General features: G+C 42.6%; 1 protein-coding gene across 2 annotated transcripts in view; it reads left to right on the forward strand.

Moving 5' to 3' along the window:
- The first annotated feature begins 3752 nt into the window (after positions 1–3752).
- The window catches only part of LOC146796214 (cathelicidin-1-like), a 178222-nt gene continuing 163227 nt past the window's right edge, over positions 3753–18747 (forward strand). The window contains exons 1-4 of one of the 2 annotated variants that reach the window (XM_085628720.1): positions 3753–4023; positions 4331–4435; positions 8525–8608; positions 10804–11021. In XM_085628720.1, coding sequence (XP_085484846.1) covers positions 3790–4023; positions 4331–4435; positions 8525–8608; positions 10804–10947 — 567 coding nt within the window. In that variant the 5' untranslated portion in view covers positions 3753–3789 and the 3' untranslated portion in view covers positions 10948–11021. Of the gene's footprint in view, positions 4024–4330; positions 4436–8524; positions 8609–10803; positions 11022–18747 lie in introns of those variants that run through there. The other variant, XM_085628719.1, reaches the window with a different exon arrangement.

Here is an 18747-nt window from a genome sequence, read left to right on the forward strand (position 1 = left end):
GGTGGCGCTCCTCCGTCTTAGCGGACGAGCCGCACCTGGAGCATCTAAAGGAGAAAGCACATGGACATGTACTGCTTCAGAAACAGCCTCGATCCCCCAGGAGAGTCAAGTTCACCATGCAAGCTGCTTGTACAATCTAGAAACACATGGCCAAATCACAGTGCAAAACATAATGTATAACATATAGAACAATGCACAGAAGGTGGCAAAAGAAAGAAATGAAAAAGGAGAACTTAGCTTAGGTGATGAGACAAACCTTTATTGGTCTTTAAATCATTAAACACACAACGGTCGAGGCAGACATAGGTATCCGTTACACATGTATTCACAGAGTCAAAGTGAATATAAATTCAAAAGTCCACAAACAGATCCAGGATGTAATTCGGTTTTCATTATTTATTTTTCTTTCTTATATTTTCCAAATGACATTACATAGACATAACAGCCGACACGTGTTTCGTCCATCCGGACTTTTTCAAGGCTTATTGAAACAAGTGTTTCTTCATGTATTAGTTTGATATGGAGTATTGTCCCTCCTGTTCTCACTGGTAGATTCGTATTGTTAGATACATCTGCAACCCATCTATAATGGATATCGTTCCTATGACCTGTACAATTCTTCCATGCAGCAGGTAATGATACACCTGACAGCTGAGTCAAAGACCGCGTTCGCACTTCTTCACGTTCGTACCGAAAAATAAATAATGAAAACCGAATTACATCCTGGATCTGTTTGTGGACTTTTGAATTTATATTCACTTTGACTCTGTGAATACATGTGTAACGGATACCTATGTCTGCCTCGACCGTTGTGTGTTTAATGATTTAAAGACCAATAAAGGTTTGTCTCATCACCTAAGCTAAGCTCTCCTTTTTCATTTCTTTCTTTTGCCACCTTCTGTGCATTGTTCTATATGTTATACATTATGTTTTGCACTGTGATTTGGCCATGTGTTTCTAGATTGTACAAGCAGCTTGCATGGTGAACTTGACTCTCCTGGGGGACAATACTCCATATCAAACTAATACATGAAGAAACACTTGTTTCAATAAGCCTTGAAAAAGTCCGGATGGACGAAACACGTGTCGGCTGTTATGTCTATGTAATGTCATTTGGAAAATACAAGAAAGAAAAATAAATAATGAAAACCGAATTACATCCTGGATCTGTTTGTGGACTTTTGAATTTATATTCACTTTGACTCTGTGAATACATGTGTAACGGATACCTATGTCTGCCTCGACCGTTGTGTGTTTAATGGTGTGACCTTGGTTGAATACCTTTTGGTTTTCTCGACGGGTCAATTGTTCCTCCTAAAAGCAGAGGGGGTATCTGGTTTGAGAGCACTTTAGGGTCCTTTTTCAAAGAAATTGTTAAGATGTGGATGTGCATGTAATTTCTAGCCTACTGCTGCTTAGGTGCATGTGAGTAAAGATTGGTCTTTAAATCACTTTAAATTGGTATAATACAAGTGGTAAGCCATGCCATAAATTAAAATGTCTGATCTCATGTCAGTTAGATAATCATAAAAGCTATCTTCGTTGTGTTGATGGCCTTTAATACCCTCTCCTCCATGTTGTCCTGCTCCATAGGACATCTCCACCTGAAATTCTTCACTTGTCACTTAGATGCTTTGCGTACAACAGTCAAGAACCTGTGCACCCGGAATATCGACTCCATAATATTGGTGGGACAGGATATCAAGGACAAAATATCAAAAACATTTTTACAATTAAGTATTCTGTATACCTTGCTCTAAACATATATACCTATGTAGTACACCTATCTTCAAGGTATAGAGATGTTGATTTAGGGATAGTAAATCTGTACATCCCACTGCGAACTTACCTTTAGATTTTTTGCCCCTCAGTATACAATCTTCGATATTCTTGTTCCACAATATTGTTGGAGTCAGTATTCAGCAGTACAACCAGTGAAGCAAAGATATTATCACACTGCTGCTGCCTATGGCTTTGCGATCACCTTTAACGAAATGATTTTCAAGTATTGAAAATGGAAGCTACATTTGTTTTCAACCCTGTGTTGCTGTGAGTGTCACTGATAAATCCAGATGTTGGCCCAGTATGTCACTATGCCTTGATAAATAATGATGCACCCCAATTAGATTTGAAATGTGTCAAGGGTGGCTTGTAGTCCCACTGAGAGCCATTTGCGCTAGACTGTCCTTAATGGGATGCTCTGCATAATGTTGATCGGTGTCTGTAGTGGAACAGTGAGCATAAAACCAATACAATGTAATGTGCACAGAGCATGCAGCATTGGTTAAGACTAAATGAAAAAATATCCACTGTTTGGGTTCTGTTAGATAGTCATTGACTTCCATAATGGACAATAAATCACTGTGCACACCCTTTTCCTCCTGTCCTTGGCCTTCCATCACCCAGTACTTCTCCCTTCTCCACCTGCATCAGCTTACACATCCCTCTCCCCCTTAGTCAGCTGAATGCACTGTCCAAATTGCACAGCATTCCAGGGCGTGAAAGCTAGGTTTGCACTACACACAGAAATGCAGAGATTAAGGGCCATATTTACTAGTTTGTCACGCAGCACAGTGCAGCAGCCGCAAATGCTGCGCTGCGTGAGAAGGAGAGAGCAGGAGAGCGCCATCTTTCAGAAATATGGCACTCACCTCCCATCTCCCTAACACCATTGTGCAAGGGTGTCTCTGTGAGTCCAGCATAGATTTTGAAATGGAAGGATACCCTTCTATTGTAAAATACTATGCTTAGATTAACTGTAAACCTTCGGCCACTTTGTAAGTGTGCCGTACAGTGCAGCACACATGCAATGGCCAGAAAAAAGGAGAAATAAAAGCATTTCTCCTTCATAGCGCATAACTGAAATGGGCGCTATTTTCTGATGTTAAACCTTGTCTACTTTTTTAGGTAAATAAGGCTTAGCTTGAGTAATCTTGGGAGGTTGCATGGAAACGCCCATGCACCACCCATGGTACGCCCCTTGGCGCTAAGTAAAGTAAAGCAGTGCTATGCACTGCGTTGTGTTACTTTCAAGTGATTTTCCAGGGTAAAACAGGTTTTACGCTGGAAAGAAAATAGGTGAATACGATTTACTGTCGTTTTGCATCACTTTTTTTACTCAAACACGGCGTAAAATCTTAGTAAATAGACCCCTAAATGTAACCATGCGATAGGAATATTCAGTGTGGTTGTTGCAGGGGTTGTCAATGGAACTAGTGCCATAAACAGTGTATGTAATGTATTGGGTCATAGCCAGCTAACACTCAATAATCTTTCAGTCCTGCTCCGGCAAGGGATTAAGTTTGGATGCCGGTCTCCGACGTTCATCATGTGAACATGGAAGGCAGAAGGCATCAGTGCTGTGACACAGTGAACACAGAGGACCCTAAGTGATTGAGTGAATTTGTTAGTGGGAACAAAAGGAAATTCTGTGGGAAGCCACAATCCAAGCACTGACAGTTTGCTTTCTAATCAACCATTCTCAAAAAATATCCTCTGTCGCTACCATATTACATAAACCATTCGATGTGGGACATGCCAGGTGGGCACCAAAGATCCTTCTGAAAAAAAACATTCTTAATGTCAATACAGAAGCTATAAAGAACCCGAAGTTCTCCTCTTTGTCTTGTGCAACGTAACATCATTTCCTCACTGCTTGTTGTTGCAATCTTGTAAGTTACAGGCACAAAAACTTTCATCAGAGTGCGGGATGCACTGTGTATCAGCCATGTTCATCATTAGTTCTTGGACGCAAGTCAGAAATGAAGGGGAAGCACCAGCCCAGATAAAATGGGAGGCTTCTGTGGGTGCAAGTGGCACACCAGGCTTTGTCCTCAGCAGAGCACACCAAAGATGCAGGCCTTATTCACACTCTTCACTGTGCTCGCTGTGGCTACCGCAGCCGCCATCCCTCCACCTCCCAAGGTTTCCTGGCGCGTTGAAGACGCCGTTGACTTCTTCAACAAGGGATCCAGCCAAGACTACATCTTTAAGCTTGTAGAAGTTGATCCCCAGTATGACTTGGTGAGTACCTATTATAATGCATTGGAGCAATTGATGTCTGGCTGTTAAATGGGCTTATTTGGAAAATAAGAAAATTATTCAGTTAAGGAAATTACATAGTTGTTTCTCCATGAATTGCCTCCATCTATATGTACTACCTTGAGTTTGTTAAATATTGTAGCAGTTCCACTTTTCTGCCAAATCAGCATAGGTGACCTTGAAAGGTGTAAGGAATGAGGTGCTGAACTCCTGCATGCACTACTTGAGTCTATTCTCAAGCAGAATAGCAGCTCTGATACTACCATTGTTTTATATTTCATTCCCCAAGGATGAGCCTGCAAGCACCCCACAGCTGCAGTTTATGGTGAAGGAGACCGAGTGCCTGAAGACAGATAACAAAACCATTGAAGAATGCAACTTCCAAGAGGATGGGGTAAGTAAATCTGAGCTTCACAGTGCTGTGCATAAGTTTACCCCTGTGAATGCATGGGTTTAGAGCATTCCTAAAGTTAGCTCTCTATATCTTTATGTCATATATCAACAGCCTTTGTCTTTACCTTTCATTGGGCAGATACGACTATGTCACCTCTGCTTTTAGACCATTGCTCCAAGTCTCAAAGGCCCTTATTATGAGTTTGTTGGTCCAATGGACCACTGAACCTGTGGTGGCGGACCACGGACCGCCAGACTGGCAGTTCGCCCGCCACATTAGGAGTATGGCAGTTGAACCGCCATGGGACCGTTGCTACCGCCAGGGATCCATGAACCCTTGCGGCGCCGCAGCAGTCTGAGGCCCCTAATATGCTGGTGGTGCTGCTGTGGCACCGCCAAGCATATTAGGAGTTTCCTCACTGCCACACTTTTCATGGTGGTGAGGAAACAAAGGGGGCTCTACAGGGTCCCCTGTCGCCTCTGCGCCATGGGGTGCATGCAGGGAATCACATGTTATGCCCCCCTGTGTGCATGCACCCCTAGTTCCTGCAAGGCATTAACTTGACAGAACATGCCCTGCAGGAACTGCCTTTTACGCCCTCATTGTGGTGTCTTTTTCAAAGGAACCACAGTGGGACAACCAAAGAACCGCCCGCCAGAGTAAAAATAAGTTGTACTCTGGCAGGCGGTCTTTAATGGCTTTGGCAGTCTTGGAGCAGGGCAGCAGCGTGGTGGTCCCGCTCTGAGACTGCCAAAGTCATAATAAGGCCCTAAGACCCATGTGTCTTGATTATCATAGGTCCAGGATGCAGGACTCTGTTCATAGTCACTGTCATAATTGAGACCTCCAGTATGGTATACAGAAGTGCGGGGGGAACATGACTAGCGGCAATCTGCTGAGCTACAACCCATAGACTGCAGATATACGTCCATCACCCCTTTAATAGAGGGCAGGAAGGAAAATATATGGAGGGGTAATGAACAACTTGTGACTAGACCTGTGTAAAGCTAGGCATTAGCACCTTGCATGAGATCATTTGAAAACAATCATTATAGTTATATATCATCTAAAATAGCTCCTGGGCATATTTCCATAGCTTGCAAGTAAAATACCTCTGTGAAAAGTTCAGTTTTCAGGAGTTCCCACACTCAATGGAATCAGCTTCAGTCGAGGGATGTGCAATGAAGTCATTGTGTAGTATCGAACCCTGGATCTATAAGGATCTTCTTTCAAAAGTAATCTCTGAAAGGGTTGCTCCCTGACCAGCTTGACCCATTATGATCGCAGGCCTCTGACTGTAGCATAAATGACATGTCTGATTTTATAGGTATAAGTGGGCTTTGCCCCAATCACAATATGCTTTGTGCACAATAAGTCCTCTGTTTTTCCAGCTCGTCTTTTTTCCAAGCATCTGCAGGATCGCGTGCTGCCCAGATCCTGAGTTATTTAATGTTGTTTTTAATAATCGGTAGAACTTTCAGTAAACTAATAACTGCATGGATCTTTTTCTTTATCTGTTTAATTGCACATGTAAATACTATCTGATTCTTAGCAGTAATGGTTTCTGATGCACTGATTGTATCATCTTGACTGGGACAGACCAAGGGGTAAGCAGCGTCGACAAAGAGGCATGCTGCTGTCTGCTAAGCTCGCATCTCTGTATTTCACTGCCTTTGGGATCTATTTTGTCCAGCGGCTGTACACAAGCAGCAATCAAAAGAGGGCAGTGGGGCAGCCCACAGGGCACCCCCAAGATGATTAAGGACTCCTTAATCTCAGGGTCACTGATATTTAACAATTACATCTCTATAAAGCTTAACTTTCTTTTTTTAGTAACTTTGGTGGAAGATTAATTTTTAAAAAAGCAGGCCAAACGTATTGCTACAAGACATGTTAGAAAGACTTTCCTACATTGACAAGAATGGCAGACAGAGGTTTAGCTTATCTGGTGATGATGTCACCACGTTCAGCGTAAGACACTGCCATGAAAGTTCTGATTCAGAATAAAGCCAAGCGGTGTACATCCCCAACTAAAGAAGAGGATGTATGTGCTTGATATGAAGACCATCTTGTTAAAGGTTTTATTTGAAAAATGAAAAAAACACAGCACGTTTTACTGCTTAACAGTCATGACATAGTTGTTTTTTCCTTTGTGGGATTTAAAGCATCTGAAATAAATAATTTGCTATTTGTTTCTGGCTTGTACAGCAATATTTTGGTAGCGACAGCCAATGTAGGTAACTTTCCTGCAGCTTGAGAGGCTGTCAAAGGCACACTCCTACACATCCCATGAGCTTACTCTTCCATAAAGATTCCCTCGCTGTCCCACTTGGCAAACTAGGCGTCTTTCCTCATCCATACTTCAACTACAAACAACTTTATGTCAAAGTGTTATCTCTGAGACAAGTCCAACACCTAAATTCCCCACTTTCATGCATTGTGATCTGAATGTTAGCACCATACCTGACACTTAGCACCACCAAGACAGAATTCAGTGTCATCTCCAGCAGAAAATGCAGAGGTGAGAGACAATTTGAGCTTAACAATATGGCGCTAAAATACTTTTTTCCCAATTCAACAATCTGGAAAAAACTCACTTAGCTTCCACATCAGGTCCCATCTGTTTTCAAAGAGACATATTTCCACAAATCCCATGCCAACTGGAAACATCAGGCCTACTTAGGAAATCTATACCATGCCCACCAGACACTAGCTTCCAAGCCAAGTTACAAGTGCTAATACTGTCTTAAATGATAGGTCATTTGTCATATTTCTACTCCCTGGAGTACCAGAGTCCTTCTTCCATTTCTAAAAGTTGTATTTGCTGCCACCGCATACACATGAGTAATCAGCAGAAAGTTCAACAACCTCACCTTATTCTAATCATCTCATTCTAATGTGTTCCATGCTTCAGTTTGGTATCCTCCATCTTTAAGCCTTTAAGTCACAGAAAATGCATGTATTTGACTACTGACTACCATCTGAGGAGAAATTCATGTCTGTATGTAATCAAGTATAGACTAAAAATGTACCCTACAAAGTAGAAGAATACTATAGAGTGGCAAACGTACAAATGAGGGTAATGAGCAGGGTGTATAAAAGCGAAGTACGGGAGAGGTTTAACGGGGAGGTAGAGTGGAGAGTGATCCTCGATGGGGAAGGAAGTTATAATAGGTGTGGTTATATTCACAGGGGTACAGCACAAAGTCATGATTTTACCCTTCTAAAGAGAACAAAACAGAGAACAAAACACATGTCCATTGTGTTTTCCCCAATGAGTAAATGTTTGACGAACACAATTCACCATACGACATCCTACAATAGCCTCTTCTGTCCGTGCTCAGAGGATTCCAGAGGTCATGTCCGCACTGAAGAAGTTGATCAGGTCAAGAGTAACAAATGAGATCACAACCATACACAGTAACAAACAGCCGTGGCCGCTGCAGGAAGAAGTTGATCAGGTCAAGAGTAACAAATGAGATCACAACCATACACAGTAACAAACAGCCGTGGCCGCTGCAGGTAAGAGCGGTGGGGCAGCTGGTGGAGATTTCAAGAGACGACCACGAGGGGAAATTAATTATTTATTTAATTGTCCCTTGTGGTCGTCTCTCTACGAAATCCCCCCGCCAGCCTTCCCCACCGCTCTTACCTGCAGCGGCTGCGCTTGGTAACAATGTACAGAAGCTAGGCATGCAGGTCAGAATTGTTAATTCCACATTTAAAATCATACTGCATAGGCAACACCTCCTCTCTCTAGAGCTTCCAAAGACTGAGTTCTCTTGTAGCTAAGATGTTGACATATGAAGAAAAAATACCTACCGCTTACATTAGACTAGTCTCACTCCAAGGCCATAGAAATTGACTCAGTGGTCTTTTTTCGATTGTCCCTGTCTACATACCTCCGGAAGTGAACTTGATATTCCTGGCAGTAAGCATGTTTCAGTTATCTGGAGCAGTGTGTCATGTTATGCCCCATCACATGTTTAATACATCAGGTCCCCCTCCACCATCCAAGCCATATCTCTATTTTTGGCCCATTCAGGTACTATATGCTGACATTGAGTGCTATGTTACTTTTGCTTGCAGGCAATAAAAGTGTGCTCAGCTGCCTTTCTCGTGGACCCAGAAAGAAATGCAATTGTGATCACTTGTGAAAGCTCTGTAACTGAGGTATGAATTCACTTCTAATAACTTGCGATCATGTGTTTTTCCTAGGTTTTTTTTGTATGTTGTTTCTGCTAATTTTTGTAATTAAACATAAACCGCTTGAGAACAGACTACTGCATTTCTCCAAAGTACAAATGGCATCAACCTAATAAAAACATTTGCTACAGGCCGAAAAGTGTTTTGTTCTCCCAAAAATCCCACTTTACCCTAGTATTCCCTGGCACTGTAGGAAACGATTTTGTGTGTGTGTATGTGTTCCATGTAAAAGGACAGCATGCCATAACTTATACTAAAGTCAGCCAATGGCTGAAGTGGGTTGAAACATTGCTCCTTAATGCATGCTGGAGTGGAAGGAAGAAAAATGTAAATTATACCAACCACAGACTAATTAACGAACTCAGGCTGAAACCCCTATACGTATCTATGCCATACACATAATTGTAGTAAATTCAAAAGGTTTTGGCTAAAACAGATCTAAAAATAATCAATCAGTCTGGCATTGGCTGCAATCCTCTTGCTTTTGAGAAAGAAAGAAAGAAAGAAAGAAAGAAAGAAAGAAAGAAAGAAAGAAAGAAAGAAAGAAAGAAAGAAAGAAAGAAAGAAAGAAAGAAAGAAAGAAGTTTCGAATAGACACAATCTGGTATGCAGTGAAATAACAGCAAAAAACACTGGCACTGAAGGGAACTAGCTTGTGTGCGGATGTGCTCATTGTGAGAGGATAAAATGCAGTCTCTCAAAGTTAAGATAATCAGTTTCTGAACTAGGCTACATGCTGTAGTGGACTCAAAATGTGAATGACACAACAGACCAATGGATGAAGAGAGGTGCCAAAAAGCCCCTATATGTCAGTATATTATTTGCATTTTAGTAAAACCAACAGGTCTGGGATAATGCTACACAGGAGTACAGATGGCTTCACACAGGAGTACAGAGCAGTTACCTTGCACTTACTTGTTTGAAAAAGGACCAGGTCTGGAGAAGGCGGGATTCAATTCCTCCTGTACCTTTGTTCACATTCCACTTGAAGTCAGTTGCAAATGTCACCCTACTTCTCAAGAGTCAGTTTTCATCTTCCTTCAAAACCACTGTTACCCACTTAAGGCTTACTTACTGGTCTTTCAGGCATGAGTCCCTCTGAGATACATGTATGACTGGCCTGGTTGCAAAATACTGCGGGCCACTAAACAACCCTGTAGTAATCCTTGTAATCTTCCGATGCATACTCATGTATAATGTAATTATGCATGTCTGCATAACACAATACTGCACGCCCACACACCCATGGCTTTTGGTTCTGCCTAGCAATGCCACTTTTTGCATTGGCCATACAAAATAACCTTGAGTTACTCGAGCTCCGATATCACTGGGACGAAGCACCCTTTGACGTTGTTAATTTTATTTGGGCTATAAATGTTTCAACTATTTTATATCTTTTATTCGATGCCTGTTTTATGATGGAATTCACATTGTTTTTGGAAATGATTTTAGGTAATCATACAATAAAGATTTTACTTACTTTACTGTTACCCATTCGAAAAACGTTACCCATTTTTAATCACAGGTAACCGGCCAACTGGGGCAACCAAAAGGTGAAGAAACAGTGAAGAACCTGCGTTCTTGAATAGGTGTCATGTATTCTTTTTAATCATAGTTCTACAGGGCTCCATTGCCCATAGTCCACAGTGCAGTGCTTTTTTTAGCACTGTGCCTCCTACATTCACTACATCCTCGAAAGTTGTATCCCTGTGCATTGTCTGAGATACACACACTCAGAAACCACGTGCACTGCTCTAATCCAGGGGTTTATAGAATACTTGATAAAGATTACTGTTACTTTGCCTATCGTTTATTGTAAATGTTTAAACATTGTTTCTAAATTTATCTTTCCATTTCTTTATTTTTAATTCATCCTGTCACGGTTGACGGTTCTAGCTAAAGATGAAGAAGGGGTGTAAGGGGCAACTCCTACTTTATATTCTTGTTTTTCGCTGTCTTGACTTTTGGTAGCACAGTTCTGGGCTTAGTCTTTTCTACCCTATTCTCGAGTAAAAGTTTGGGATTAGAGCTGCTGGCAGCGAATTGCTTTTCCATTGGTACATTGAATAGGCCTTACTATGACAAAGGACAACTTGTCAAGGACAAAGAGTATGTGGGTGTATTCATCTTGATGCCTTGACAAAGGTTTTTCTCTTTTGCAGAGTTCTCGTGTTCGGAGGTCCAGCTGGAGCTACCGAAGGAGACACAACAGAACGTACTACAGACCGAGACCTAACAGTTACACCAATATCGTGAGTCAAAGGCTCCCCAACACCTACAGGAACACTGGGCTCATATACGTGTAGGGACCTCAGATAATGGTTATCAAGTGTTTTGCTTGACAGGCACCACAAATCCAATTTGCAGTCCCTTTTTTTCTCAGCCCCATCCACTTTCACAATTATTATTCCATGTACGATACATCATATTCAGACAAAAAAAGTGCTATGAATTCCTATGAAATCTTCTCAAGAGTATGTTACTGGCAACACCAATTGCAGGATGCGGCAGGCACCAGCTTGCTCCTGGCCAGGCCGCGCAGCCGATCTCAGCGCTGCCGCGGTAAACCACTACAAAATCTTGCCGCCATTCCTGACGTTCGCGGAGGCCACGCCCCTTTCCCAGAGGCCACGCCCACCGCCGAACCAGTACTTAAGACGCTGAATACAAGCACCTGGGTTACTTATGATAGATCTCCTGAGGCGGAAGCCGGGAGCGCGACCTGAATAATTTTTTATAATTTGAGAGTCACTTGTGTGTTTTTAAATCACTTACCCATGTCCCCCTCCAGGCAGCACATCAGGGCACCAGCTTGCTCCTGGCCAGACCGCGCAGCCGATCTCAGTGCTGCCGCGGTAAAACCACTACAAAATCTTGCCGCCTTTTCACGCCCTTTCAGTGGCCACACCCCCTTACTGCCAGCTATTTCCCTATAAATATGTGCATCTTCCGGGCGCGCAGCGGACGAGCGTAGCGGGCGCGAGGTTTGCGCGCCGAAGGCGCGCCTAAGGCAAGCCCGTCTGCGCCCGTCCGCGCCAAGGTAGCGCCATGGGCCAGTTATGCTGCCTGTCTTGGCCCTTCACATCTTGATCAGCCTTCTGGGCCCCCCTGCTCTAGAGAGGCGCTCATCTAAATAGGTAAGCACCATGCGGATAAAGGAATATTCTCCCTGTTACATACGGCACACCCACGTGCCGACTTCCTGAGCGACGATCTTTTAAAATGTGGGCTTCTGAAGGTTAGGTCTCTGCCTAAACACAGTACAGAGATCCAACTCTTGATTGATACTCACGAACTAGACATTCTTTTCATGACGGAAACTTGGACTCGTCCTGATTGTTTGGTTGACCCTGGATTTGCGTGTCCTCCTGGGTTCAAATTTCTTCATTCCCCTAGGCCTACTGGAAAAGGCGGGGGGGTGGGAGCTATTTTTAGAGCGTCCTGCAGCATTAAGGTCATCACTTTAGACCTTACTCTGGGCACTGAGCTTTTAGGGCTATCAATTCAGACCCACTCCAGGACTACTGTCACGGGGATAGTATGCTACCGCCCGCCAGGGTCGTTTAGCCTTCAGCAGCAACAAGCATTATTAACTACCCTAACTAATATCGCCTTCTCTCACCATAAGCTACTTATCCTTGGTGACTTTAATCTCTGGCGCAACGGTACCCTTGACTCGGGTCTCGAGAACCTACTTCAAGCCTGTGAAAGTTTTGGTCTTTCTCAACTGGCCACTAAAGCCACCCACAAAGCTAGTCATCTCCTAGATTTGGTCTTCGCGGCACCTGATCTGGTGGCGATGGAGGAAACCTTACCTATGGATTGGACAGACCACTCACTCGTAAAATTCTTTATTCACACGAATAGTGGTCCTCATAAGGCTCCTGTGTTGACTAGGGAAGTTAAGTGCAGAGATTGGAGGGCCCTCACACGTCTGCATCCTATCGGTGAGGAGTTCCATTTGGAACAGCTCTTCAATGAGAATAAGAATGCAGACAAAAATTACGCCTCTCTCTGTATTAGAATCACAACGGTCCTCGATGCCCATGCCCCCCTAAAAACACGCAGCTGTAAGGGTAAAAACTCCGCCCCCTGGTTTAATGACGACCTAAAAAACCTAAAACAGGGATGCAAACAAGCTGAGAGAAGGTGGAGACGCGACTATAATGACACCTTTAAAGAGGTGTGGAAAACTAAGGTCCTTGCCTACAAGAATCTGATTAAAAAATCTAAAGCAGAATACTATTCCTCTCTGATCTGCAACACTACCAACAATTCCAGGAGTATTTTTAATATGCTAAATAGCGTCACCAATCCGGAGTGTTCCAAGAATGCGATCGTCCCATCCCAAGACCTTTGTGACAACCTTGCTGTATTTTTCAAGGAAAAAATTGAACTCATCCTTAAAGACCTGGACACTCCTCTGGATCTTGTCCCTCCCTCCGACCTGAGACCTGGCTCTCCGGTAGACTGATTGGCTGGCCCTGCCACAGCTACGAAGGAAACGTTACTCAAGTTCCCACCACTTACTTATGAGGCCTTCACTAAGGTAGCTATTGGAATCGCCTCCGGGTCTCCCATGGATCCGGTGCCTCCCAAAATCTGGAAGGAATTTGAGGATGAACTATTCCCCACACTCCACCAAATTTGTAACCAATCCTTGGTGACTGGCACCGTCCCAGCTCATTGGAAACGGGCGTTAGTCTCTCCTTTGTTAAAAAAACCCTCCCTAGACCCTGATTGTTCAAAAAACTATAGGCCCATCTCCCTGCTGCCTTTCCCTGCCAAGGTAGTTGAACGTCTAGTTAGCAAGACTCTCTCCGACCATCTGGAACGTCATCTATTACTAGATGGGGACCAATTTGGTTTTCGGCCTGCCCACGGCACCGAAACAGCCCTCATCACCGCTATGGATGAGCTTCAAAGGCGTGCAGACAGAAGACAGGCAGCGTTCCTGATCCTGCTCAATATGTCTGCCGCCTTTGACACGTGAATCACAAGATTTTATTGAGGCGGCTGTTCGAGGCGGGAGTAAGAGACACTGCGCTACAATGGTTTAATTCATTTTTGCAGGATAGGCAGCAGGCAGTATCCATGCCACCTTTCCAGTCAGCCTTCTCCCTGGTAACGCATGGGGTCCCTCAGGGCTCAGCAATCAGCCCAATACTCTTTAATGTATACCTCAGACCATTGATTTTACTCATCAAAAGCTTCAACGTCAGGATTATCAACTATGCCGACGACACGCAGATGATCCTCTCCTTGGAAGGAGAGGACTCAACCTCTGTGGAGGTCCTACACAATTGTCTGCATGACACGTCCCGGTGGCTAAAGGACAACTCCTTTCAGTTTAACGCAGGGAAAACGGAGGTGCTCTTCAGTGCTGGAACTAGGATTCCCCGACCGTTTCCAAACAACTTTTGGCCCCCGGAATCAGGGTCCAATGTACGGCCGGTGGAATCAGTTCGTAACCTAGGGGTCATGTTGGATCATAGGCTCATCATGGAGATGCATGTTTAAAAAACGTCTGCCTGTTGTTTTGCCATCCTCCGTTCCCTAAGGAAAGTTTTGCCCCTCTTACCTACCCATGCCCACGCCCAAGTGGTTAGATGTACCATCCTTAGCAGGTTGGACTACTGTAATGCCCTCCTGCTTGGGTCCCCTGAGTTCCTGCTGGATAGACTCCAGAGGGTCCAATCAGCAGCGGCTAAGCTGGCTCTGGGGCTTCCGAGAAGATCCCATGGACCGTCCGCCCTGGCAAAACTGCACTGGCTTCCTATACCACAAAGGATTCAATTTAAGGCCCTTTGTATAGTCTTTAGGGCTCTCCATGGTATTGGCCCAGTCCCCTTACAATCCAAATTTGCCTGGTACACTCCAACCAGACAGCTTCGATCCTCTGACGCCAAACTGGTAGTCGTACCCAGATTCAGGAAAGTCAGAGCCGGAGGTAGATCCTTCGAGGTGGCAGCTGCCAGACTATGGAATACTCTTCCTATCGAGATTAGGCACCTCAACAAACTCCTCCCGTTTAGAAGAAGGATTAAAACTTGGTTATTCCCCTGTTAGTCTGCCTGAAAGCTCTCACTCCCTGTGTTTCTTCACCTCCGTCTCCTCTGATCTTTCAGCTCCAGGATGCCTGCAATGGTGACAGCCGCGCTTTACAAATTATCAAAAATAAAAATAAAAATTCCAAGTTTGCTGGTGTGTACTCAGTTTCAGGCCAGTTGCCTATTGTTAGGTCCCTACCACATAAGAATTACCTTAGCCTAATCGGATTTCAAGATACATTTCATTACATATTTACCTTGTGGGAATAAGTATTTGTTAACTGTTTCCTGTTTAATCACCCAACGGCCGGGATGTCTACCTTGGCTCAAGTACCAGGAGGAAAAGGCTGTACCTTTACTAATGAAGCATGTGTTCTCAAAGCTTGGGTTACCCTTATATCTGTAATCAGACAGAGAATTAGACTTTATCTCAAGTATCATGAAACAAGTATCAGGGAAAAACAGAAATTACCGATTCCATACTGTCCCACTTCTCGTGGTAGTCTGGAATATTACAAAAATAACATTGTGATCATGTTAAGAATGCTTGTTCAAGAATTCGGGATTGGTTGGGACTGATGATTATACCTTGTTCTGATGGCTTATCTACCAACCCCATCTTTTACATCAGTTATCACCTTTTGCGTCAATCACCAGGAATAAAAAGACCCATTCACAACAATTATTGCATAGAATCTGAAACCAACCTTTGGTGACTGCCACAATTAGCTACAAGTACACTGAGCACCTAAGACAGTTTTTCCAGCATGGGTTTAGTTTTGCTCAGGGAAACCTGAGTCTCTACTAGCGGAAATACCTATTATGTATAAATTAGTAGGAAAGAGGAGTGCAACATAGAGGATAAAGCCTTTGTGTATAATTTTCTGAAAAAGCCGGTCAAAAAGCATGTATTTTTCCCTGACTCAATTGTTATGTTCTGTTAAAAGATGAAATATATCCGATAACTCGCACACATTTCTAAACATCCTAAATCGCACCCCTAAATTGAAATTTAGCAGACTTATCTTTCATGCTGAAAAAGCATTTGACAGGGTTAATTGGCAATTCCTTCAGAAAGCTTTGCATTGGCATGGATTTAGTCCTAAGTTTATAGCTGAAGTATTTGTATTACACTCTGCCCCTATATACGCCAACGATGTTTAATCTCCCTATTTTCCTCTGCAATAAGGTACTAGGCCACGCTGTAGATGATACAGCTTCTTTTTAGTTTGGTTTTAGATCCTTTATTTACTTAACTCAAATTCTCTCCAACCTTCACTGGACTTCAAATTAAAGGTCAACATATAAACACTGCGTATGCTGATGATATTTTATTGTTTATGCCATCCCCAGAATCATACATATCGTCTTTTTTTAAGGAACTTAGGGGCACATTTTTTCCGGTCGCAAACGGGCCGATTCGCAGAATTGGGCTACTTGTAAATGGAAAAAGACATTTCCCAATGCATGTACCTTTTGTCATTCGCAACCTAGGTAATCACAATTTTTTGCGATTACCTAAATTGCCAATGCATTTAGGGAATTGCAATTTGTGATTCCCTAGAGATGCTAGAGATGTAATTGTTTTGAAGGTTTTTTATGCATATGTTTTTAATTGCCCTAAAGTAATAGATGTTTGGAAGTCTGTATGAATTAAGAATGATACAATCACAATAATCTTCTCAACTTTCTCAATGTAAAAGATATTCTTAGGAGGGGTATATTTTATGTGGTCTCAAAATATTACACTTGTAAAATTGGTTGAAATCCTAATCACTGTTGCCTTACTTTCAAATGAAAGGATAATATCGATATCCATCAATAGTGGAATCTAATGTGCCACAGTCATAGGCTAAATACATACAGTTTGACTACAACTTTACTAGCTATTAAGCATGAACAATTGTGGCTAAGAGCTTCCATTGAAATCTCTATGTAGCTTAGATACGTATTTTGCAATACTTATATTATCCTTTTCAGGCTGTTTCTTAGAACCATTTTGTAAAAGCTGTACTTTAAGGATATTGTATCTTAAAATTATGATTACTATCTACATGTCATAATATTCTTTAATCTTTTTCCATTTTCTTCTCCTCTTGTCTTTTCTTTCCTCTCCACTTTTACAAATAAACGTCACATTTTTAATTGTTTCAATAACATGGTGCTCATTTTTGTACCAAATATGTACATTTTTTAAATAATTATTTCAATGGACTCACTTTATATTTTTATAATGATAATGATTAATATTGCACCTCTTTGTATCTTTGTGCAAACAAAGATATTTAAACTTTCAAAAAGCTGCAGACATGCTGCGCTGGCACATCTGAGGCATGTTTCAAAGGGCTACTTTAGTGGGTGGCACAAAATGTGCTGAAGGCTCACTAGTAGCATTTAATTTACAGGCCCTAGGTACCTGTAGTACCACTGTACTAGGGACTTATAAGTAAATTAAATGTGCCAATTGGGTGTAGGGCAATTTAGCCATGTTATAAGGAGTGAGCACATGCACTGTAACACTGTTAGCAGTGGTAAAGTGTACAGAGTCCTAAGGCCAACAAAAACAAATTCAATTAAACAGCAGGGGGGGAGGTAAGATTTTGGGGGTGAGCCTACAGAGAGGGTCAAGTTCAACACTTTTATCTTAAAAGCTGACGGAGAGCGACAACTGCAATCTCTGTTTGTAGTTATAGATTGGTGTTAAGTTATTTGCAGGCTTGTGCATTTGATGATAGTGGGGTGCGAGAGGTTAAAGAGCCAGACTGTGAGAATACATCAAAACGCTAGCTGGATAAGGCTCCTGGGGTGCCCTCTGATGTGGAAGAAGGGAGTGCAGAAGTACTGGCTTCTTCTGGATGGTGTTCTAGGAAATGGTTGTGCTGGAGCTCTCCTTGGAAGGTTAGAGGGCCGTATCAGGAAGTGATGTATTGCAAACACCAATCTTTCGTCATTTTCTCGTTCTACTGTCTTATGCATGTACTAACATATGGAAGCAAAATGAGGAAGCCAGGATTCAAACTCGGGTCTCCAGATATTGAAATCGGCAATGTACTTCTGACTAAAAAGCCAGTGCTAGCTGATGGTGTTCCACATGAAGTCAGACTTCACCAGAGCCATGAGCTGGGCCATTCTTGTCCTACTGCTTTGATTTTGCAAGGCTGGCAGTAAAATACTCAGCTGTCATGAACCTTGCTATCACCATGCATAACCAGTGGTTTCTGTGCATATGGTGACATTGGTTCTGGTTTAACTGTATGAGAAGCCCTAATTGCAAACTGAGCAGTAGCAGGAAGTCATAGTTTTCCTAAATGTAAAATTGGATGTGTTTAAAAAAATTAAAACTTTAACAAACATTTTAAGACTAGGAAGTGGTCCATGGGACCACTGCCTACTCTTAAAAATGTATCTACCAACATTCGAAAAGAGAAAGTGATCCCTTTCAGCAGTCAGTTTACTATGTTTTGCGACCAGAGTCCCGTCACAAAACATAACTACATCCCTTTCCGAATTGTTATTTGGAGGGGATGCCCTAAACACACCCCTTCCAAATATTGATCCGGTATATGGTCACAAATCCAAATTGTGATTTGGTTACGTGTTACTAAATCACAATTTGGTTTGGTACTTACCTTTTGCAGTCCCAAATCGTCTGATTTTGTACATCGAACTCTTGGAGCCCACAAAAGACCTTGAACATATGGCCTATGATATACTTTGCCAATACTCCACACCTCAGACTGTGACATCCCATCAGGAACCTCGCATGGACAGAGACATGATGCCAAAAACCTTATATTAACCTGTGCCTTCATGTCATGAAGTAGACATCATAATGTGACATTAGTGCAGGAATTGGACTTCATACTTCAGCATTTCATAGGTATTCTAACATCAAACTGCAACACAACTACAAGGAACTGAGATTAAGAGTTGATTTCATGTCAGATATCCAACAGACTTTGGCAGTACTAAAGGTAACTGATGTCAGACTGTACACCCAATCTAGAAACTTCAAATCAAATGTTTACATCATTCCAGAAACAGGACGTTAATCGT

Source organism: Triturus cristatus, chromosome 10 (assembly GCF_964204655.1).
Source record: "Triturus cristatus chromosome 10, aTriCri1.1, whole genome shotgun sequence".
Taxonomy (NCBI): Eukaryota; Metazoa; Chordata; class Amphibia; order Caudata; family Salamandridae; genus Triturus; species Triturus cristatus.